This window comes from Mobula hypostoma, chromosome 3 (genome assembly GCF_963921235.1).
Source record: "Mobula hypostoma chromosome 3, sMobHyp1.1, whole genome shotgun sequence".
NCBI lineage: Eukaryota > Metazoa > Chordata > Chondrichthyes > Myliobatiformes > Myliobatidae > Mobula > Mobula hypostoma.
The window spans coordinates 14,750,825-14,774,197 of NC_086099.1; the positions used below are offsets into that span (position 1 = coordinate 14,750,825).

The 23,373-nt window shown below is 42.2% G+C and overlaps 2 protein-coding genes and 1 pseudogene across 8 annotated transcripts in view; 1 reads left to right on the plus strand and 2 right to left on the minus strand.

Moving 5' to 3' along the window:
- Positions 1–23,373, minus strand: part of alpk2 (alpha-kinase 2) — a 94,882-nt gene that overhangs the window by 67,374 nt on the left and 4,135 nt on the right. For 2 of the 3 annotated variants that reach the window (XM_063042696.1, XM_063042694.1), the window contains exons 2-4: positions 17,672–17,805; positions 15,775–15,892; positions 808–2,233 (exon numbers count right to left, since the gene is read on the minus strand). In XM_063042696.1, coding sequence (XP_062898766.1) covers positions 808–2,233; positions 15,775–15,815 — 1,467 coding nt within the window. In that variant the 5' untranslated portion in view covers positions 15,816–15,892; positions 17,672–17,805. Of the gene's footprint in view, positions 1–807; positions 2,234–15,774; positions 15,893–17,671; positions 17,806–18,768; positions 19,082–23,373 lie in introns of all 3 variants that reach the window. The other variant, XM_063042695.1, reaches the window with a different exon arrangement.
- malt1 (MALT paracaspase 1) overlaps positions 2,119–23,373 on the plus strand; it is a 166,084-nt gene continuing 144,829 nt past the window's right edge. For 3 of the 5 annotated variants that reach the window (XR_010017337.1, XM_063042698.1, XM_063042703.1), the window contains exons 1-2: positions 2,119–2,257; positions 2,560–2,659. The gene's annotated coding sequence lies outside the window, so the exon portion shown is untranslated. The remainder of the gene's footprint in view (positions 2,258–2,559; positions 2,660–23,373) is intronic. The other 2 variants (XM_063042700.1, XM_063042704.1) reach the window with 2 other exon arrangements.
- LOC134344624 (5S ribosomal RNA) lies at positions 18,260–18,375 on the minus strand (annotated as a pseudogene).

The following is a 23,373-nucleotide window of genomic DNA, read 5'->3' on the forward strand; positions in this document are numbered from 1 at the left end:
CAAGGCCTGACAAGGTGTTCCTTGGAGCCTGTAGGAAGCAAGCTGAGAAAATGCAGAGGCCCTAGCGGACATATTTAATTCATCTTTAGCAACAGGTGAGGCACTGGAGGATGGGAAGATAACTAATGTTGTTCTGCTGTTTAAAAAAGGGTCTATGAATAGGTCAGGAAATTATAGGTGGGTGAACCTGACATCAGTAGAGGGAAAGTTATTGGACCGTATTCTAAGTGACCAGATATAAGACTATTTGGATAGAAAGGAACTGATTGGGGAGTGTCAGCATGGCTTTGTGCATGGTAGGTTGTGTCTAACCAATTTTAAGAGTTTTTCAAGGTTACCAGGAATGACCATAAGACATAGGAGCAGAATTAGGCCATTTAGCCCATCAAATCTGCTCTTCCATACCATCATGGCTGATCCCAGATCCCACTCAACCCCATACACCTGCTTTCTCGCCACATCCCAGAATTATGGGTCAATTACTTATAATCCCAGAATCTTGAGGTAATGTCTCCACCTTGGAGTCGCACTCACTAGCGGAAAAAACTTTCCTCTTTTTCATAACTTTGTACGTTTCTGTAAGACCCCCTCTTTCTCCTCTTTCTTCCCTCGTGTGAAATATATTGGTTTATGAGAAAGGACAACTCACGGCAAGGAGAACCTATATTTTTATGATTATCTTGAACGTGTTTTGATAGATTTATTCGGGAGTGTGCGCGCAATGTACCTTTCAATACCTATTCTCTTTCAATTTGTTAATTTCTGCGAATTTATATGGAAAACAAAGTTGGATATGCAAGCACATACCCCCTCTGACGAACTGCTCCTTTTCTCCAAGGCGCTCGTCTCCTCATTTCTTCTGTGGATAGACTCTCCTTCCATCACAGGTAAGGGGTTTACCAAAGCCGGCGGGATATTGGCAGGAGAGTCGTTTGCACGGGGGAGTCTGCTGTCTGCCGCGGATGGGCTGAGTACATTTACCGCAAACAACTCGGTAGTGTTCGTCCTCTGCGGCGATTTATACATCTCGCCTGTGTCCAACAATTCGCCGGTTGAATGGCTCTCTTCACTTCGCCTGCTTCTCTTGTTCTCTGGATTGTCTTCCTTTAGGGAAGTATTCTGCCAACATTCCTCCTTCAAAACTTGCCTCTTTCCAGCTTCAGTTGTTTTGCCTCCCTCCAAACTGACAAAATCGGCTCGACCGGCTGAGATCAATTCCACTCCCTTTCTGCCGGCCGTCATCTCTTGAAGACCATCCCCTGAGGCCGGCGACCTCATCCCTTCCCGCGACGCAACCCCGATCTCGCTGGGTAACTCGGATGAGATCATCGAGCAGGTTTGATCTGCTGCATTTGCGGGGGCACGGCTGCCTTCTGACGCGGGAGTTCTTCCCACCCAGTCTTTGGGTTGACAGCGAGGAGCGCTGGTTGACCCCGTGGGGTGGCCCGCGGGCGAAAGATGGCGTGTCAATATGACCCTGTCAATTTCGAGGTCTTCGCGCTCAGCTGACAATAACAGGTGAGTGCTGGAGTCCAACTTCCGCCGCCAGGCCGCGTCGTCCTCGTCGTTCAGAACATCCGAACAGACTAAGAAGTCGAAATAATACCCCTCGTCTGCGCTTAAGGGTGGCGTTTCTCCCCAGAGAGGAACTGTGCTGCACGACTGGAGGGCACTTTTTGGAAGACTCTCCCTAATAAAGTCGCCTTTGGACATTGGGGATATTTTCTTCGTCCCCCTCGGAATATCAGCTGCGGATAAATCGTCCATCCGTGGATTGTAGCTCTGGTCTCGCACTGAGAGTTTCATCTGGCATCCAGCGGCGGTTACTGGGACCTCGTTCAGCTGGTGCCTCGTGTCCGTATTTGGGTGGAGGGAAACAGCTGACGATCCTACCTCACCCGGACTGATTATCTGTCCTGAGGCAGCCGGGGTCCCCTCAAACCGTCGAGCCGCTTCTCCGTCAGCCGGCGGCCGTGCTCCGTTTTCAGCGTGCTCCGAGCGAATTGCAGTCGGACCGTCGTCCTTGTGGGTTTCGCTGTGACCTCGCGGGCTGTTCGCTTCGGGAGAATTGTGCGCCTTCCCGGCGCGATGTCTGTCTTCCAGCTTCTGCATCATTTGCCGCTTCACCTGAGCTTCCGTGCTGAACCCAACTTGCAAAACGGAGGAGCAGATAGCGAAGCCCTTGGAGTTTCTAGCAGATACCTGGTAGACCGAGGCATCGCTTTCCATACATCTGAAACAGGCAACGGATCACTCAGTGAGTATTATTAGAGCTTGAGATGGCCGTTGGCTGGGCCTGGGACCGGCCAGTTAACCGTGCCTGGGCAGCGCACGTCACCGCCAGACACAAGATAAGCATTTTTGTCCTACTGGTCTGCTTAAGATTACTTTTAAGTCGTAACTAGTTTCGATATATGTGATTGCCTTATGGCCCAATTAAATCAATAGATTACGCACCAATAAGAAATGCGTTAAATGGCAGTCAAAATTAAATCCCAAACACTTGTGCTTCTTGAAATATATTTATGCAATAATACGCCTTATTATTTATTTTCTTAGCGGTACCACAAGGAACAGGCAATCTTCCTAGCCGCGCCGCCCAGCAACCCATCTATTTAAACCTTGCCTAATTTACCATGACGAATTAACCTACTATACGGTAAGGCTTTGGACTGTGGGAGGAGGGAGGAAACTGCGGTTCATGGGGTGAACGTACGAACTTCTTACAGAGCGACGCTGGAGTTGAACTCTGAACTCCATAACGCCCCGAACTGTAATGGCGTTGAGCTAACCGCTACCTCTCCTTAGTACTGTTAAGCCTTCAATAAGTGATTTTGTTTTTCGCTCTGGTGATAGTTCATTAAAAACATTGTGGCTGGGAACTAGTGACAAACAATTCTGTTTAAACATGCCACTAAGTGAGTAAAGAAATAGATGTTAAGGTATCGAATGATTTGTGGTAAGGAGAGACTAGCAGACACCAATACTTAAAGAAAGAACACAAGGGAACGTGGAGAGGACTCCGTCGACACAAGGATACATATAATCTAGGACCAGAGGACGCAGTCTCAGAATAAAGGGGCGCCCTTTGAAAATGTAGATGAGGAGTAATCTCTTTAGCCAGAGGGTGGTAAATCTGTGGAATTCTTTGCCACAGGCAGCTGTGATGACCAGGTCTTTACATATATTTAAGACAGAGGTTGATAGATTCCTGGTCAGGACATGAAGGGATACAGAGTGAAAACAGGAGATTGGAGCTGAGAGGAAAATGGATCAGCCATGGTGAAATGGCAGAGCAGATTCGCTGGGCCAAATGGCCTAATTCTGCCCCTATATTCATATTCTTATATTTAAAACTGGGAAGACTGATATTTTGGCAAGAGAGAAATGGAAAGGATTAATTTTGGATTGTCTCCAGCAAAGAGCCAACATGATAATGGAGACTAGAATCAGGTTTACTGAACCTACATGAAATTTGTTGTTTTGCGACTTTTGTTTTTTTACGTGCACAGGTGAGCAGTTTTGGACCCATATCTAAGGTAGGATGTACTGGCATTAGAGAGGGTCCAGAAGAGGTTTACGAGAATGATCTCAGGAATGAAAAAGTTAACGTATGAGGAGCATTTAATGGCTCTAGGCCTGTACTCACTACAGTTAAGAAGAATGAGAGGGGATTCTCATTGAACCCTCACAAACATTGAATGGTCCAGATAGAGTGGATGTAGAGAGGATGTTTCCTATAGAAGGGGAGTCTAGGACCAGAGGGCACAGCCTCAGAATACAAGAACATCCATTTAGAACAGAGATAAGGAGACATTTCTGTAGCCTTTTCCAATTGTTGTGCAACTTTAAGTAAGTTATACAATCATATTTACACCCTCTGCCATATCTGGGTGCAGACCTATCTTTTTGAATCACTATTCACAGCCCTGGTTTTGGATGTGTGAATTCTAGTTTCTGGAATTCATATCTAATTGCTTGTACATTCTTCTCCATCCCCCACTTCCTCCCCTCTCCACACTTTAAAGACTCTGTCAAAACTAACAAGTAGTCCCCTCCACCATTTCCATTCTTTCAAACTGTCACTATGTCTCAAATCTGGTTGTAATTCATATTCTGAATGAGGAATGAGGAAAAAAAGAAATGGAGGATTTCAATCATTGACTCCATAACTACATAATAAATTAAAACTACCAATTGTCTTAAATTAAACTGGATTGCAGACCAGTGTTCATTTGACCACTTTCTCCCCATACACTACTCTTCCCTCAGAAAGCCAAATTGAAAACTGCCATTGTGAACAGTTTTGTGCTTCATTAAAGGATGTGCTGGCATTGGAGAGGGTCCAGAGGAAATTTATGAGCATGATCCCGGGAATGAAAGGGTTAACGAATAAGGAACATTTGATGGCTCTGGGCCTGTCCTTGCTAGAGTTGAGAAGAATGGGATGACAACTATACAGTAGATCATGTGTTCAGGGTGAAAGCTGAAAATTTAAATGGAACATGAGGGGAAACTTCTTCACTTAGAGGGTCAGGAGAGTCGAATGAGCTGCCAGTGCAAGTGGTGAATGCAAGCTCGATTTCAAAGATTAAGAGAAGCTTGGATAGGTGCATGGATGATAGTGGTATGGAGGGCTATGGTCCCAATGCAGGTCAATGGGAGTAGGCAGTCTAAATGGTTCAGCACCCACCGATAGGCTGCAGGGCCGCTTTCTGTGCTGTAGTTTTCTATGACTCTAATGAGGAGGAATCTCATTGAAACCTATGAAACATTGAAAGGTCTAGACAGAGTGGATGTGGAGAGCATGAAATAAGTCCTGAAGAAGAATCTTGGCCCAAAACTTGACTGTTTACTCTTTTCCATAGATGCTGCCTGGCCTGCTGATAGCTCCAGCATTTTTTGTGTGTGGCTTCTGGATGTTTCCTATAGTGGGAGTGTCTAGGACCAGAAGGCACAGCCTCAGAATGTAGGGATATCCCTTTAGAACAGAAATGAGGTGGAATTTCTTTAGCCAGAAGGTTGTGAATCTGTGGAATTCATTGCTATGAATTGCTGTGGAGGCCAAGTCATTGTGTAAATTTAAAGTGGAGGTTTGCAGGTTCTTGATTAGTGTGGGTGTGAAAGGTCATGGGGAGAAGGCAGGATAATTGGGGTTGAGAGGGAAAATAAATCTGCCATGATGGAATGGCAGAGCAGACTCAATGGGCTGAATGGCCCAATTCTGGTGCTATGTCTTATGGTCTTATATGTTGTAAATGGCTAGAATATGATGGTCACAAGGAAATTGTTCTCTTGACTAGTTCTTGCAAAGTATTTTAAATCATGAAAGGGGAGGATATTGGGCTGGAGACACTGATGTTGCACCAGATTTATGAAGCAGCGTGGATGTAGAAGCATCCAACATACAAAACAGTTTGTGTTTGCATATCGATGCGTGCTGTTTACCATATCCGTTGTGACTCAACTGAAGCTGTTCGGGCCACAAGCCAGAAGGGAATGTTGGTGAGCCCTCTTGTTTATGCAAGACGGGAGCAGCTGATTGAGCTCCCTTCCCGCAAAGGGACTTCTCTGCTGCTGGTGTCAGCCAGTACTTGAAGGTATGGCCAGAAACTATCGGCAAAAACAACATGACAAAAAGCCTTAACTTGGAGGCAGGGCATCAGTAGTGCCTTTTATGATTCAGGTTTATTTATCACAACATACTGGTTTTTTTCATGGCTGCTATCAGGAAGGAGGTACAGGAGCCTCAGGGCCCACACCAACAATTTCAGAAACAGTTATGCCTCAACCATCAGGCTGTTGAAGCAGAGTGGATAACTTCACTCACCCCAACGATGAACTGACTCCATATGCTATGGACTCACTTTCAAAGACTTGACAACTCATTTTCAATATTATTTATTTGTTTGTTTATTTTTTTTTCCTGCTAAGTTGGTCGTGCGCTCGGATGCAACAGCTTCTACAGGGCCAACCAAAGGTGTTATTATCTTTGTTAAATGTATTTTTAATGAGCACAAGACCTTGCTGGATATTAAGAACTTAAAGTACTGCAGGTTTACCCTAATAGCTAGTTCCTCATTGGTGGGGAAACTGAAGGAGCTGGACTTGGTGTGGACCATGCTACTGCCTGCTACAGAGGGGAGTTGGTGTGCAGTCTTAGTTACTTTTCTTGTGATTGCAAGACCCTGCTGGACATTGATAGTGTGGAATGCTGCAAGTCTGATTCACTGGTTTATTGGTGAGCAGCAGAGGGGATCGGCGAAGGAGCTGCATGGCCTTGGTTGTGGCAAGGACTGGGCCTCAAGCAGTGGAGTCATCTGTTTGCAGCCTTCCAGAGGAGAGGCGTACTCCACGGGAATAGTGAAGGTGGCCGGAGGGCACTGGTGTTGTCCTCCAGTGTTCCCTTGGTGGAAGTCAAGCTGTATTGTATTCAAATGCCAACTGCTGCAACATTTACAGACTCAGGGACTTGGACTATAGACCATAAATAATTAAATAGTAATAAAACCATAAATAGTTAAATAGTAATATGTAAATTAAGCCAGGAAATAAGTCCAGGACCAGCTTATTGGCTCAGGGTGTCTGACCCTCCGAGGGAGGAGTTGGAAAGTTTGATGGCCACAGGTAGGAATGACTTCCTATGAAGCTCTGTGTTGCATCTCGGTGGAATGAGTCTCTGGCTGAATGTACTCCTGTGCCCAAGCAGTACATTATGCAGTGGATGGGAGACATTGTCCAAGATGGCATGCAACTTGGACAGCATCCTCTGTCCAATATATAGAGATATATAGAGATATATATATATATCCTCATACATATTTTTGTGTGACTGTATTTTATTGCTATATTATATGTGCTGTGTGTGCCCTGTGCTGCGTATGATTGTTGGTGTTTTGTACCTAGGCCCCAGAGTAACATTGTTTCATTTGTCTGTATTCATGAGTATTCATGTGTGGTCAAATGACAATTAAACTTGAACATTTTTGAATTTGCACTATTTGTTGTCTTTTACACATTGTTTGTTGTGTGCGGTTTTTTATTGATTATATTGCATTTTTTTGTTTTGACTATGAATGCCCACAAGAAAATAAATCTGAGTGGTATATGGTGATATATATGTATTTTGATAACAAATTTACTTTGAACTTTGATTGACAGCTGCAACTCATTGGACCAGGCAAGTAAAACCTAAAACTCAAATTTGTGTGACTTCACTTAATCCTAACATGTACTCTCAGATTGACCTTCTTCTGCTGAAAACAAACTGATACAAATATCTAGGGTATTACAGCTTTTTTTGTGATTTGTACCACTTTCAACTGAAAAGTGTGCAAGTCCAAAGCCAACAGCTGGCTTATCCAACGAGTGTGTTGAAGGAGCTCCATTTATAGCACTTGCCGTGACTGGAAATAAGACACCATTGCTGGTTGATGTATTTAAAAGGGAAGCCAATCCTGTCTTAGGAATTTTTCACATGCAAAGATGCTTGGATACATTCTGAGAATTACACTGGGTGAAAAAATTGCAAGAGCTTCTTGTGTAATAGTCGACCTTTACTCGAACACCTGTTTGTCGATGAAATTGAAGAGCAAACAGAATTTGAGAGCCAACTTTTTATCATCAGGTTAGAGAGAGAAAGGTGGTTCAACCCAAAGTCATCGAATGGGGAGGCCATTCAGCCTATCTTTGCGGTGACAGTCTTGGTAAAGGGCTAATCACTAATTCAGTCTCTCGTGCAATTTGCCAAGGCCTTGTAATTTTTCAGAGCTTCAAGTATGTGTGCAGTTTCCCTTTGAATGTTACAAATGAATCTGCTTCTACAATTTACTTATTGATATACTTATCCATTTATTTATTCAGTTATATATCCATTAACTTATCCATTTACTTACTTATTCATTTATCTATCTGTTTATCAAACAATTTACTTATTTGTAGAGATAGAGTGGTAACAGGTCCTTCTGGCCACTGTGGTTCAATTACAGCCATGTGAGCGAAAAACCTACTAGCCCTTATGTCTTTGGAATGTGAGAGGAAACTGGAGCATTTGGAGCAAAACCATGTGGTGACGGGGAAGACATACAAACTCCTTACAGACAGTGGTCGAATTGAACTTGCATTGCTGGCGCTGTAATAGGTTTACACTGCTGTGCGGCCTGACGTGAATGTGAATTTGGCCTCATGGCAATTCTCAATATTAAAAAATAAGGCTTTGTGTCTGTTTTTTTTCTGTACTGCCAGTAAGTCTGTGATTAATATTCATTGTGTCAGTTGAAATGCTTCTCCATGTTTACCTACAAAAAGTTAAAAGTTTCTGAATATACCTCCTCTCCCCTATCTCGAGGTACATTTGGTTGCCATGGGCTAGATGGGCCAAAGGGTCTGTACTTGTGCTGTATTGTTCTATGAATCTAAGTGATAGGTTAAAGATAAAGGAACCTGCGGGGCAACTTCCTCCCTCAGAGGGAGGTGAGGGTGTGGAACGAGCTGCCAGCGTAAGTGGTGGAAGCAGGTTTGATGAGAATGTTTTATTTAATTTATTTAGAGATACAGCACAGTAATAGTCTCTTCTGGCCTAACAGCTCGCACTGCCCAATTACACCCGTGACCAATTGACCTACTAGCCCATAGACCTCGAATATGAGAGGAAACTGGAGTACTAGGAGGAGATCCATGTGGTCAAGGGTAAAATGTACAAACTTTACAGACAGCAGCAGGAACACTGAACCTGGGCTACTGGCACTGTAAAAGATTATGCTAACCACTATGCTACTATGCCACCCCAAGAGAAATTTGAATAAGTAAATGGATGGGAGGGCTATGCTAGGGGTTGATGGGACTAGGCAAAATAATAGACAGGAATGGACTAGTTGGGCCAAAGGCCCTGTTTCTGTTCCGTAGAATCTATGACTATTTCAAAGAGAATGCCTCCAGCTTCTCAGAGGAATTTATGCAGCCCCAAACCATTCTAATAAATTGTTTCTACTCTGCTTAAGATAGTCATAAAATCATACATAGAAACAGCCCAAAGACGTGAGACAGATGCTGAATTTTAAAAATTCCCTAAAATGAAAATGAATTAAAAGTTTAAAATATTGGTAACACTCAGTAGGTTTAGCAGCTGATGTGGAATAAAAGACATTTCAGCATTTCAAGTCAATGTCCCTTTCTCTGAACTCAGAATTACGATGAACAATGTTCCTTCTAACGTGTGCACACACACATCTTTTGCTACTAGCACACAAAGGAACTTAAACCGCACAAAAGATTGTCACCCTCTACCTTGTTGGCATGTTAAGTACATCTTACAATCATGCGCAGTCACATTTCCTTTTCCGATTTCTGATGCGGATGGTGTTGACAAAGTGGAGTTTGCGATGATTTGTCTGCAGATGTTAGAACTGGCTTATTTATACTGTTTTTATTGAAGAAATTATTGATTCACTATCAAATTCCAAAGAAACAAAGGCTGTGACATGCAAAAGGATTGCTGGTTCATTTAGAGTGGAATGGCTTAATGAAACAGTAGAAACTGCTACACTGAAATTGATTATGGGGAGCAAGGACATGGCAGACCAATTGAATAATTACTTTGGTTCTGTCTTCACTAAGGAGGACATAAATAATCTTCCAGAAATAGTAAGGGACAGAGGGTCCAGTGAGATGGAGGAACTGAGCGAAATACATGTTAGTAGGGAAGTGGTGTTAGGTAAATTGAAGGGATTGAAGGCAGATAAATCCCCAGGGCCAGATGGTCTGCATCCCAGAGTGCTTAAGGAAGTGGCCCAAGAAATAGTGGATGCATTAGTGATAATTTTTCAAAACTCGTTAGATTCTGGACTAGTTCCTGAGGATTGGAGGGTGGCTAATGTAACCCCACTTTTTAAAAAAGGAGGGAGAGAGAAACCGGGGAATTATAGGCCGGTTAGCCTAACGTCGGTGGTGGGGAAACTGCTGGAGTCAGTTATCAAGGATGTGAAGGGGGGATCAGGATAGAGGGGAAGCCTTTTAGGACCGAGGTTAGGAAAAACTTCTTCACACAGAGAGTGGTGAATCTGTGGAATTCTCTGCCACAGCAAACTGTTGAGGCCAGTTCATTAGCTATGTTTAAAAGGAAGTTAGATATGGCCCTTGTGGCTACAGGGATCACGGGGTATGGAGGGAAGGCTGGGTTCTGAGTTGGATGATCAGCCATGATCATAATAAATGGCGGTGCAGGCTCGAAGGGCCGAATGGCCTACTCCTGCACCTATTTTCTATGTTTCTATGTTTCTATGAAAGCTCATGAGGTCAGGAACATGCAGGTATGAGAAATGTACAATGCAGAAGTTGGTGTTAACTGTATGTGTTATCACGATACAAAAGTTGCTGGAGAATTTGCAAGTGAGACGAAGTGGAGTGATATTTGGAAACTGGACTTTTTAAAGTGTCATTTAGAAGGTAAATCACAAATGGATGGTGTGCAAAAGCTCTGGTGAGAAAATCCGTCATTATCGGTTACAGGCCTGCTAGTATATTTTGTGATAGTGCAGATAAATGAGAGCAAAAATGATCAAACCCAGAGGAGATCAACGTTCTTATTGACAGTGTTTTGCTAGCCGTTAAAATGAATACCTCTGTATATAAAATTCAGTGGGCACATGTTGTTGTCACTCAGCAAAAAATTGCACAGCACAAGATTTTTGCGCACAATAGTCATTACAAATCAGAGGGAACATTGGCCATGAAGCATTGCAATTTCTCCATTTAACACTGGAGAATTCTTCAACTATCGCCACTTCTCTTAAATCTTGCAGTAGATTCCATTCTCATCGATGACCTGTCAGCACAAGTTATCTGCAATGTTGGTGTAACACTGAAATATATAATCTAATCTATTCTTCAAATGCCACATCATTTCACTTCTAACAGAATTAGGTTTAATATCTCTGGCATATGCCGTGAAATTTGTTTGCAAACCTTCAAAGTTCAAATTAAATTAAGTACGTATATAGTATGTCACCATATGCAACCCTGAGATTCATTTTCTTGTGGGAATTCACAGCAGAACAAAGAAACACAATAGAAACAATTCAAAACTGCACATTCTGTAAGCAAATACAGACAAAGAATCAATGCGTAAAAAAATACAACTGCAAATGCAACAAAACCAACAAATAAAATAATAAATAAATACATAAATAGATTGATAAATTAAATAAATTGATAATACTGGAAGTGTAAGTTGTAGAGTCTTTAAAAGAGAGTCTATAGGTTGTAGAGTCAGTTCAGTGTTGAGCGGAGTGAAGTTATCCACGCTGGTTCAGGAGCCTGATGGTTGAAGGGTAATGACTGTTTCTGAACCTGGTGGTGTGGGTCCTGAGGCTCCTGTACCTCCTGCCTGATGGCGGTAGTGAGAAGAGAGCATGGCCAAGATGGTGGGGGCTCTTGATATTGGATGCTACTTTCTTGTGCTCAGTAGTGGGGAGGGATTTTTCTTTGATGAAATGGGCTGTATTTAGGTATTTACATTATTTAGAGAAACATTGCAGAACAGGTCCTTCTGGCCCAACAACCCAGCTGGTCTAATGAGTCTGCTTTTCCGTTCATGGACATTGGTGTTTCCATACCAGGTCTCAATTATAGACTGTCTGGTAGTTCAATTATTATAATACGTTAATATGACCTTGTAATATTCTCTTCAGTTCAGTGAAATTACTGTTTTTAATCATACTCTTAGTCCAGCTCACCAATTACCGATTGCCATTTCAGATCAATGTCCTTCAAAGCCTATTCAAAATTGTTATTCTTTTAAATCCTTCATAACGTTGATACTTCATGGAATCAGGCTCTTAGGCCCAGATCGTCCATGCTGACCAGAATATCTATCTGAGCTCGTCGTCGTGGCTATCCCTGGAGGTCAAGGATGATGGTCTTGGTTCTGTTGATCTACTTATGGGCTCTCAAGTGGCTTATGGGTCCTATCTGAGCTAGTCCCATTTTCAACTGGCCTCCTCAATTCCCCATACACTGACATCATGGGCGATTCAGTCACCAATCAGCATAATATGAGGAATGGGAACTGAAGAGATTCTGTGGATGCTGGAATTCCAGAGCAATATGCTGGAGGAGCACAGCTGTTCAGGCAGCATGTGTGGAGGGGAACAGATGGTCAGCATTTCTGGCTGAGACCCTGCATCAGGACTGGAAAGGGAGAAATAGGAGCAGGAGGTGGCCAGTCGGCCATCAAGCCTGCTTGCTCCACCATTCAATAAGATTATGGCTGATCTGTCTGTTGACTCAGGTCCATTGATCTGCCTTTCCCTGTGACCAGTATTTCCCCAGACCAGAATTGCACATAGTGCTCCAGGTTCAATCTCACGAGCGCCCTACAGTTGTAGCACAACCTCCCTGTCTTAAATTCAGTCCCTTCAGAAATGAAGGCCAAAATTCCTTTTGCCTTCTTGATAACCTGTTGTACCTGCAAACCAGCCTTTTTGCGATTTATGCACAAGCACTCCCAAGTCCCTCTGCTCAACAGCATGCTGCAATCTTCCACCATTTAAATGATCATCTGATCTTCTCTTTTCCCTTCCAAAGTGGATGACCTTATATGTAGCAATATTAACCTATCAACAAGGACTTATTTGGGATCTGGAAGGAAACCAGAGCACCCAAGGGAAATCTGTGCAGTCACAGGCAGAGCATACAAACTCAGCACACGTAACCCTTAGGGTCAACCCTGGGTCACTGGACCAGTGAATGAGCAGCACCACCCATTGCATTTCAGCATCCTCCTTGATAAACCACCTGAATTTAGCCCTGCCTATTGGTCAACAATGAATTTCGGAAAGCTGTTGTATTGTGGAGCAGAGCAAGATCAACTGTTCACTTGACATCCACAAGTAGCCACTTAAGAGCAGAGATTCACTGGCTGCAAACAGGAGTGAGGAAGGAATATATTTTTATCCAACCAGTAAGTTGATATCTGACTTCATTCAACATCCATGCAATTTGGTGGTCATTGATATGTGATGTATAGCAAGGTGAAATTCTCTATTGCTCTCTAGAAACTACTCCCCAGGGCTATAACACCAAAAGACATAGGGGCAGAATTCATCTCAATAAGTCTGCTCCGCCATTCCATTAAGGCTGATTTATTTTCACCCTCAACCCTATTCTCCTGCCTTCTTCCTGTAATCATTGATGTCCTTACTTTATTTTATTCATTGAGACATAGAGTGGAATAAACCCTTCCGGCCCTTTGAGCCACGCCACCCTGAAGTCCCCTGATTCAATCCAAGCCTAATCATGGGACAAATTACATTGACCAATTAAACTACCAACTGCTCCGTCCTTGGACTGTGGGAGTAAACAGGAACACCCAGAGGAAAGTCATGCTACTGATCAAGAACCTGTCAACCTCCATTGTAAATATACCCACCAATTTGGCCTCCACAGCTGTCTGTAGCAATGAATTCCACAGATTGATCACCCTCTCATCACTGTTCTAAAGGGACGTCCTTGCACTCTGAGGCTGTGCTGCCTGCTCCTAGATACCCCAGCTCTAGGAAACATACTCTCCACATCCACTCTTTCTAGACTTTTCAATATTTGTTAGGTTCCCTCCCTTCACCCTTGTAAACTACAGACCAAGAGCCATCAAACGGTCCTCGAACGTTTACCCTTTCATTCACTGGACCATTCTTATGAACCTCCTTTGGGCTTTCTCCAAGGACAGCACATCCTTCCTCAGACAAGGGGCCCAAAACTGCTCAGAATGCTCCAAGTGCTGTCTGGCCAATGCCTCATCTTGTCTGTGCAATTTATTTCTTGCTTTGGTCTTGCTTGTACAGCAATCACCATTTTCAACAAATGCAGAATGCACCAAGCTTGGAAATCAGTAAACAGTGTGAAGAATAGTTTGCAAAAATAGATGACAAAAAGATTGCTAAAACTTGCAGATAAAGCGAAGGGGCAGCACGGTAGCATGGTGGTTAGCGTAATGTTATTACATCACCAGTGATTGGGTTCAATTCCCACTACTGTTAGTAAGGAGTTTGTATATTCTCCCTGTGACCGCAAGGGTTCCTCCAGGTCTTCTGGCTAACCCCCCCCCCACCAACATTCCAAAGAAGTGTGTTAATAGATTATTTGGTTACATAGGTGTAATTGGGTGGCATAGGCTCGTTGGGTCAGAAAAACCCGTTACCGTGCTCTAACTCTTTTAAAAAAAAAAGCAAAGTTAGCACAGAAAACTCCTAATTGCAGTAAAATTGTGATAACGTAATATTCAATTGTTTGAAAATCTTTATGGATCAGCATCTGGCTTAATCATTAGACCACTAACACATCAATCACATATTTAAACATATGGACGAGGTCAGGTGTCCATTAATGGGAGTACGGGCTTGGCATGTAACTGGAACCTGGGTCAAAAGTTACAAAAAGCAGGCAGGAGAATAATGAGAGGAATAATAATTCAGCCATGATGGTGGAGCAGACACAATATGCTAAATGGCCAATTCTGCTCCTGTGTCTTACGGTCTTATAATCTTATGGTCTGAAGGTGACATTGACCTGGATGGGTTTGCTGCCAGAGAAGAAGCTTAGAATGGGCCAGCGTCCAGAGTTGGAATTAGAATTGGTTGGTTATTGTCACATGTCCCTAGAAATTTTTCCTAGGTTAAAGTAGCTGATACAAGGGGAAATAAGTTTAGAGTAACTGGAAAAAAGTATGGGGGGGGGTGTTGTCAGAGGCAAGTTCTTTACACAGATTGATGGGTGCGTGGAATGCACTGCCAGTGGTGGTGGTAGAGTCAGACACATTAGGGGTATTTAAGAAACTCTAAGACAGGCACTTGGATAATAGGAAATGAGGCTATGTAGGAGGGAAGGTTTAGATTGATCTTAAAGTAGGTTAAAATTTTGGCACAACATTGTGGGCTGAGGAGCCTGAACTGTGCTGTACTGTTCGATGTTAAAACAATAACAGAGTGCAGAATAAAGTGTAACAGCTACAGAGAAAGTGCAGTGCAGGTAGACAATAAGGTGCATGAGGTAGATTGTGAGATCAAGATTCCATCTTATCATACCAGGGAAACTGTTCAATAGTCTTATAACGTTGAGCAGAGCTGTCTTGAGTGTGGTGGTACGTTCTTTCAGGCTTTTGTATCTTCTGCCTGATGGGCGGGGGGGGCGGAATGAAGAGAGAATGTCTCTGGCTTACTGACAATTCAGCTTCTGTTTCCTAGCTCTCTATAAAGTCACGGTGGTTGTGGCAAAACAGTTCAATTTCCCTTGTCCACTGAGGCTGGGCAAGATTTAAACTAGGAGTCATTGGTTAAGGGTAAAAGGTAAAATGTTTAAAAGGAACACAAGGGAATTTCTTCACTCAGAAGGTGGCGAGAGTGTGGAATGAGCTGCCGGGGAAGTGATGGATGCGGGTTCAATTTCAACACAAGAGAAATTTGGATAAGTACGTGGATGGGAGGGCTATGGTCCTGGTGCAAGTCAATGGAATTAGGCAGAACGACACCAACTACATTGGCTGACAAGCCTGTTTCTGCACTATAGTGCTCAATGATTCCACGAGGAAAGATGTTGGAGGCAGAAATCCTCATTTGTTTAAAAATACCCTGACAAGCCCTTGAGAATGACAAGCCCTTGAGAATGGAAACCAATAGAACCAAAAGCTGGGAAGAAAATTAACCTTAAACCCATTTTTAGCAGGAATGAGCATGTTAGGCTGAGTAATGTGCTCTATAAATTTTATTCAGCTTAGCCACTCACCTCTGGAGTTTGAGGGTGTGAACTTTGCCGTCTTTTAACATTTCATACTTAGTCGGTTCAAGGACATTGGGAAGTTGCTTGTCTCCTTTGTACCAGGTGACTTCTGTTTCTGGGTTACCTGTGTAGTAAATAAGCAATTACATATTTGACAATGAACTTAGATGCACATATACCAACTTAGAAAACATGAAAAATTCATCCTGTAAAAATGAGCTTGAAATGATAAACCATCCAGTGACTGAATATATTAAATATAGTATTTATTACCTTGAATAGAAAATATTTGTATTTCAGTAAACTGTGTTTCAGTTCCTTCCCTTTTTGTATGCTGCAGAATTACTTTAAAGGTAAGGCAGATGAAAACATAAAGTCTAATTAAAGGTTTTTGCATACTGAGGGCGAATAAATTATGGGAGGCAATTAAGCAAGCATCTGGAGATGGTATTTTTGTGAAGAGGATGAATGGATAGCTTGGCAGATTTCAGATTGACTCCTTCGTATTAATATTTGTTTATTATTTTGTTTTAAGAATATATTTCATTATATAAAGTAATTTCATAATAGTCTCCAAGAGTTGAACATTTATTCTGTTGAATTTCTTTGTTCAGGTGCGAATGTCAGCAAGAAAACGAATCTCAGAGTAGTATATGGTGACATATAAGTACTTTGATAATAAATTTACATTGAACTTTGAACTATAAGCTGATATTGTTAACTATATGAAGATTTTTCTGTTGATTTTACCTCCTCCCAGCATGAGAGAGTGTACTCTGTCATGATGTACTCTGGCAATCTCAGAACCCAAATGTGCAGGAAAGACTGTCTCTTATGTAGAGATGGCGATGGGAGCTTATTCATAATAATTCAAAAAGAACATCAGTGGCTTGGCAGAGCGACTTCATGAGGAGTAACATTCTCAAAACTAGGACCCTGCAATTAGCTCTAATGGGGTATCTGCTTAACTAATATGAGTAATGTAATTTGTGAGCCTATCAAAATAAACTTAACAAGTTTTAACAGGAGGCACTACAAAGAGCATTACAAAGAGCAAATCGCTCAAGAAAATCCCTTGGAAGGTTAAACAATTAATGACTATTAAACAACAATTAACCTATTCAGGTGCTCTAAAAACCTCTGAGCCCAACACTCTCCAGTGCCCTGCACAGGCCAGAAGAGCTCATTACAGTGTTCATGACAAGGAATCAGAAATATGGTCTGTGATAACCATTCTGTCAGATGGTTAACTCTGCTCAATACATAGCCAGTTTATTGTGAAATTCAGTTTATTTTGGACATGTAATAATATCATATGTAATATGGAGGATTTTGCTATTGATTTCAACATGTATCCTGTTACTAGAATTCTACTCTATTACAATATTTATATATTGTAATATATATATATATATATAATAAAATATTATATTTTGCATTTTTAGAAATTTTCAGATTGCAATAACATTCTGCATATTGCTATTGAAATATTCATGCAAATCTGTCAGACACTGCGGAAAATGCCATACAGGTATACGGGAAGGAACATGAGATGGGATTGCGCTATTTGAAGTTGCCTTCGACTTCATCCACTGAATAGCCTTCATCTGTGATGAAGGGTCTTGGCCCGAAACATACATCTACTGTTTACTCCCCTCCATAGATGCTGTCTGATTGCTGAGTTGCTCCAACATTTTGTGTGTTAATCTGGATTTCCAGCATCTGCAGAATCTCTTGTGTTTAATTCTATGACCATAAGATTTTTAAAACAGCTACTATTAACTTTCTGAATTACAGAAAGCATTCTCTGTTAGAACTATTAAAGTTACTGAAACAATTTCAAAAGATAACCCATAATCCAGTGTGTAACATATAGTACAGGCATTCTTTAATAACAGCATACAATTTGGTATTTAGCAGACACTGAGCAGGAAAGGTGGACGTCAGCATTCTTGGCTACTCTCTGTGGCTTCAAGGTAGCGAGAAAGTGAGAAGATGATTTGTGAACAGCCTGTGCAGACATTGCATGAGACGTACCTAGAAAATGAATTAAAAAGAAATAAGTCAGTTCCTGTTGGCATGAGATGCTAAAATTCAAAATAATATCAGCCCAACACTTAGTTTTTTTATATACCCCACCTTTTGCTGTTTAACGCATCAAAATTATGGATCAATGACAATAATGTTTCTTTATATTGCAAGAAAGCAATTTAAAGTTCAAAGTAAAATGTATTATCAGAGTACATACATGTCACCACAAAAACACTGAGATTCTTTTTCCGCGAGCATACTTTGCAAATCTACAGAACAGTAACTGTAAGCAGGATCTGTAAACTAAACATCAGGAACTGTAAACAATCTGTGCAAATGCAGATAATAAATAGCAATAAATAACAAGCATGAAATATCAAGATTAAAGAGTCCTTAAATGGGTGTAGTAATCCCCCTTTTCTTCCAGAGCCTAATGGTTGAGCGGAAGTAATTGCTTTTGAACCTGGCGGTGCGTATTCCCAGGCGGTCTCCCATCCAAGTACTAACCAGGCCTGAGCCTGCTTAGCTTCCGAGATCAGACAAGATCGGCGTTTTCAGGCTAGTATGGCCGTAGGCACCAGGGCACCGCTCCTCTCAACACTTAAGCGGCATGCAGCCACTCTCAGCTCGCTCCCAAGCTGCTCGTCTTTTACCTTCTACCTGATGGCAGCAGAGAGAAAAGAGCAGGGTGTGAAGGATCTTTGATGAAAGATGCTGCTTTTCTAAGGTAACGTTTTATCTAGGCATGCTCAATAGTTGGGAGAGTTTTATCCGTGATCTACAGGACTGGATCCACTACCTTTTGTAGGATTTCCTGCTCAAAGGCATTGGTGTTCCCGTACCAGGCCATAGAGCAGCCAGTAGGCACACTTAAAATTCTACTACTTAATATTTATGGAAAAAGGCCAAGAAATAATAAGGCTCACTTAAACCTAAATTACCTTCACGGCCAACAATTCTGATATTCACCTGACCAGCCATGTATCCTCCAGTGGAAAGTATTATTGTTCAACGTCCACTATTACAGCTTGGGGACATTCCAGAGTTTGGAGTTCAATTGCAGTGCAGTCTTTAAGGAGTTTGTACCTTCTCCCCTGAAGTGCGTGCATTTCCACCAGGTGCTCTGGTTTCCACCCACAGTCCAAACAAGTACCAGTTAGTAGGTTGATTGGTCATTGTAAATTGTCCTGTGATCAGGCTAGGGTTAAATAACTCAGTTGATAGGTGGAGCAGCTTGTTGAGCCAGAAGGGCCAGTTCTGCACAGTACCTCCAAACTCACTCCTATAATAATAATATAGAATAATATTTAAAATCACTATTTATATTAAATATTATTCAACATAACTCCTACAATTAGTCATCTGCTTTGACTCCTAGTCCAGCATCAGACCACATCTTAAATTCCCTTTCATTGTGTTCAAATGTATCCAAAGCCTATCCTTTCCTTTCTCTGTAATCTAGTCCAAGTCTACAGCCAAGCACAATGAGCTTCCTTCAATTCCCTTTTGGCATCTCCTTCTCCACTGATGGCCCTGCCTTCTTCAGCTCTTGAGTTCCAGAGTCTTCTCCCCAACTCTCCTACTCTTCACTTGCTTTCTCCTTTAACAGAGGCTTTAACCAAACTCTATTTAATTATTTAGAGATACAGGCCCTTCCAGCCTAACGAGCCACACTGCCCAGAAACCCACCTATTAAACACCAGCCTAATCACAGGACAATTTACAATGTTCAGTCAACCTACTCACCAGTATGGTTAATGAAGTTTATTATCACCGACATATATTCGGAGGCCACTTTATTAGGTATTCCAAAACACCTGCTTGTTAATGCAAATATCCAATTAGCCAACCATGTAGCACCCATCTCAATGCATGAAGCATGCAGACATGGTCAGGAGGTTCAGTTGTTCAGAACAAACATCTGAATGGGAAGAAATATGATCTCAGTGACTTTGACTGTGCAACGATGGTCTGAGACAGGTTGACTTGAGTATCTCAGAAACTGCTGATCTCCTGGGACTTTCACACACAGTTTCCAGAACTTGCAGAGAATGGTGCAAAAAAAAACAAAAAAAAAACCATCAGTTCTGTGGGCAAGAATGCCATGTTAGTGAGAGAGGTCAGAGGAAAGTGGCCAGACTGGTTCAAGCTTATAGGAAGGTGACAGTAACTCAAATGAACACACGTTACAATAGTAGAATGTGGAAGAGCATCTCTGAATGTACAATGTGTCAAACCTTGAAGTGGATGAGCTACAGCAACAGAAGACCATGACCGTGAATCTGTGGCCACTTTACTAGGTACAGGAGGTACTGAATAAAGTGGCCACTCAGTGTAGGGTGTGAAATGTATTGTTATTGTCATCTTAATTATTTCCAAAATAAGCAATACAGCATCGAAAAAAATATCTTCATGAATTCGAAATCTCTAAATGTGTACGGCATTAGATGTAAAATTTGAAACATCATGATATTAACAACAGTGTCAGTGAAAGACTTGAATGCAGAGTTTGACAGATCTGAACTCACAACAGACTGTTGTATCTGTAATATTACCTAGTTACTCCGAAAAGAAACTCTATTTAAACACAAAACATATGATAGAAATTACAGAAAATGTTCCTACGAAAGCAAAAAGATTTTCCAAGGGGACCACAACCTTGTCGTTGGGTTTGGAGGCTGGTGTGCCTCAATGACCCAGAGAGCTATGTTGGCTGGAGTCAGGCCTAAGGGTAGGGTCACCCATGTTAAATAGGTCAAAGGGTAGAGGACAGGCTAAAAGTCGTCCATCAGTCCTCCAGGTTCAGGGGTTCAGCTCAAGGCTAACAACCCTGACTGGCAAAACAAAATTATTATGGAAACAGCAATGAAGAATCCTACATCTGAGTGCAATCATATTCCTGGATCTCCAACTAGAACTTGTATGACTGACAGTAATGAAAACCGAGAGGACGCTACTGACACGAGGAAGGAAGCTGTGAACACCACCAGAGATGGAGGACCTTCATTGCTGCCCCGAACTCCAGCAGTGTAACGGGCAGTAAGTAAAATCAAAACATGGGAGAATGAATGATGGAAAGTTACAAACACAAACAAATTTGAAAGAACAATGAAACCTCAATTCCAGGAATATTTTCCTTAAGGTAGGGAAATCAGACCAGTACACAGTATTCCAGATGTATTCTCTCATCAGAATCAGGCTTATTATCATTGACTTACGTCCAGGACATCAGAGATATCCTCTTTCTTCAAAGAACGGGGTTTCCCCTTCCTCCACCATTGATGCTGCCTTCAGTCACATCTCCTCTATTTTCCGAACATCCATGCACACTCTATCTTCCCACAGTGATAGAGTTCCTCTTGTCCTTACCTACTACCCCTCGAGACTTCATATCCAACATACCATTCTCCACAACTTCCACCACCTCCAAAGGGATCCTACCACTCACTAAGCATGTCTTTACCTTCCTTCCCGTTTTCCACTTTCCGCAAAGATCACTCACTCCGTGATTTGTCTGTCTGTTCTTCCTTCCCCACTAATCTTCCTCTTGGCACTTATCCTTGCAAGTGACCAAAGTGCTACACCTGTCCAGTCGCTCCTCTGTCACCCCCATTCAGGGCCCCAAACAGTCCTTCCAGGTGCGGCAAGACTGCCTGTGAATCTGCTGGAGTCATCTATTGTATCCGGTGCTTGCGATGAGGCCTCCTCTACATTGCTGAGACCCAACATAAATAGGGGGACTGCTTTGTCGTGAACCTCTGCTCCACCTGCCTGAAGCAGAACATCCCGTTGGCCCAACATTTTAATTCTCATTCTCATTCCTGTTCGACATTCAGTCCATGGCCTTCTCTTGTGCCATGATGAGGCCACCCTCAGGGTGGAGGAGCAACATCTTATATTCCATCTGAGTAGCTTCCAACATGTTGGAACGAATATCTATTTCTCCTTCCGGTAAAAGAATTTTTCCCTCCTCCCTCTTTCTATTCCCCACTCTGGCCTCTTACTTCTTCTCACCTGCCTATCACCTCCCCCTCGTGCCTCCTTCTCCCCTTTCTCTTATGGTCCACTCTCCTCTCCTATCAGATTCCTTCCTCTCCAGCCCTTTACCTTTCCCACATCCCTGACTGCACCTATCACTTTCTAGCCATCCTTCTTCCCCTCCCCCCACCTTTTTATTCTGTCATCTTCCCCCTTCCTTTCCAGTCCTGAAATGTGCCCCAGCCTGAAACGTGGACTGTTTGTTCATTTCCATGGATGCTGCCAGACCTGCTGAGTTTCTCCAGCATTTTGTTACGTTGCTTTGAATTTCCAGCATCTGCAGAATTTATTGTGTCATGAAATTTGTTGTTTTGAGGGAACAGTACATTGCAATACAAGAAATATATTATAAATTATCATAAGGCATAACTGTTAGAAAATTAAATAAAATAGAGTGAAAAGAGAGCAAAGACAGTGAAATAGTGTTCATGGGTTCATTTTCCATTCAGAAATCTCATGGCAGAGGGGAAGAACCTGTTCCTAAAGTATTGAGTGTGTGTCTTCAGACTCCTGTACCTCTACCCTGATGGTAGTAACAAGAAGAGGGCATGTTCTAGGTGGCGGGATTCCTTAATGATGGATGCTGCCTTTTTGAGCCATCGCCTTTTGAAGATGTCCTCAATGGTGGGTATTTGAGAATTTCAACAAAATGATTTTTTTGAAATTTCAACACTGCAATAAAGATACTAACTGTCTACCCTATCTGTGCCTCTCATAATCTTACAAACCTCTATCAGATCTTCCTTCAACCTCTGCTGCTTCAAAGAAAACAACCCAAGTTTGTCCAACCTCTCCTTATAGCATATACCCTCTAATCCAGGAAGCGTCCTGGTAAACGTCTTCTGCACCCTTTCTAAAGCCTTCCTGTAATGGGGTGGCAAGAAATAAATGCAAAAACTTTTCAATCACTTTTAGGCTGCTGATTGCCTCCTGCCTATGCCCATCCCAATAACTTCCCTTGCTTTTTTGATCATATTGTTCTGCCATCCTCATTATCACTCTGTTTCCACACAGCCCCTGACGACTGGCTCTTCCATTCTGATCAGTAACCCTCTCCCCCAAGCTCCAAATCCCTTCTCCCAACCTCTCACTATCTCCAAGACCTGTCAAAGTAAACTTATTATCAAAGTGTAATATATACAGTGGCATGCAAAAGTTTGGGCACCCCTGGTTAAAATTTCTGTTACTGTGAATAGCTAAGCAAGTAAAAAATGAGCTGATTTCCTAAAGGCATAAAGTTAAAGATGACACATTTCTTTAATATTTTAAGATTACTTTTTTTTTATTTCCATCTTTCACAATTTCAAAATAACAAAAAAGGAAAAGGGCCAGAAGCAAAAGTTTGGACACCCTGCATGGCAGTACTTAGTAACACCCCCTTTAGCAAGTATCACAGCTTGTAAATGCTTTCTGTAGCCAGCTAAAAGTCTTTCGATTCTTGTTTGGGGGATTTTCGCCCATTCTTCCTTGTTCTAGTTCTGTGAGATTCTTGGGCTGTCTTGCATGCACTGCTCTTTTGAGGTCTATCCACAGATT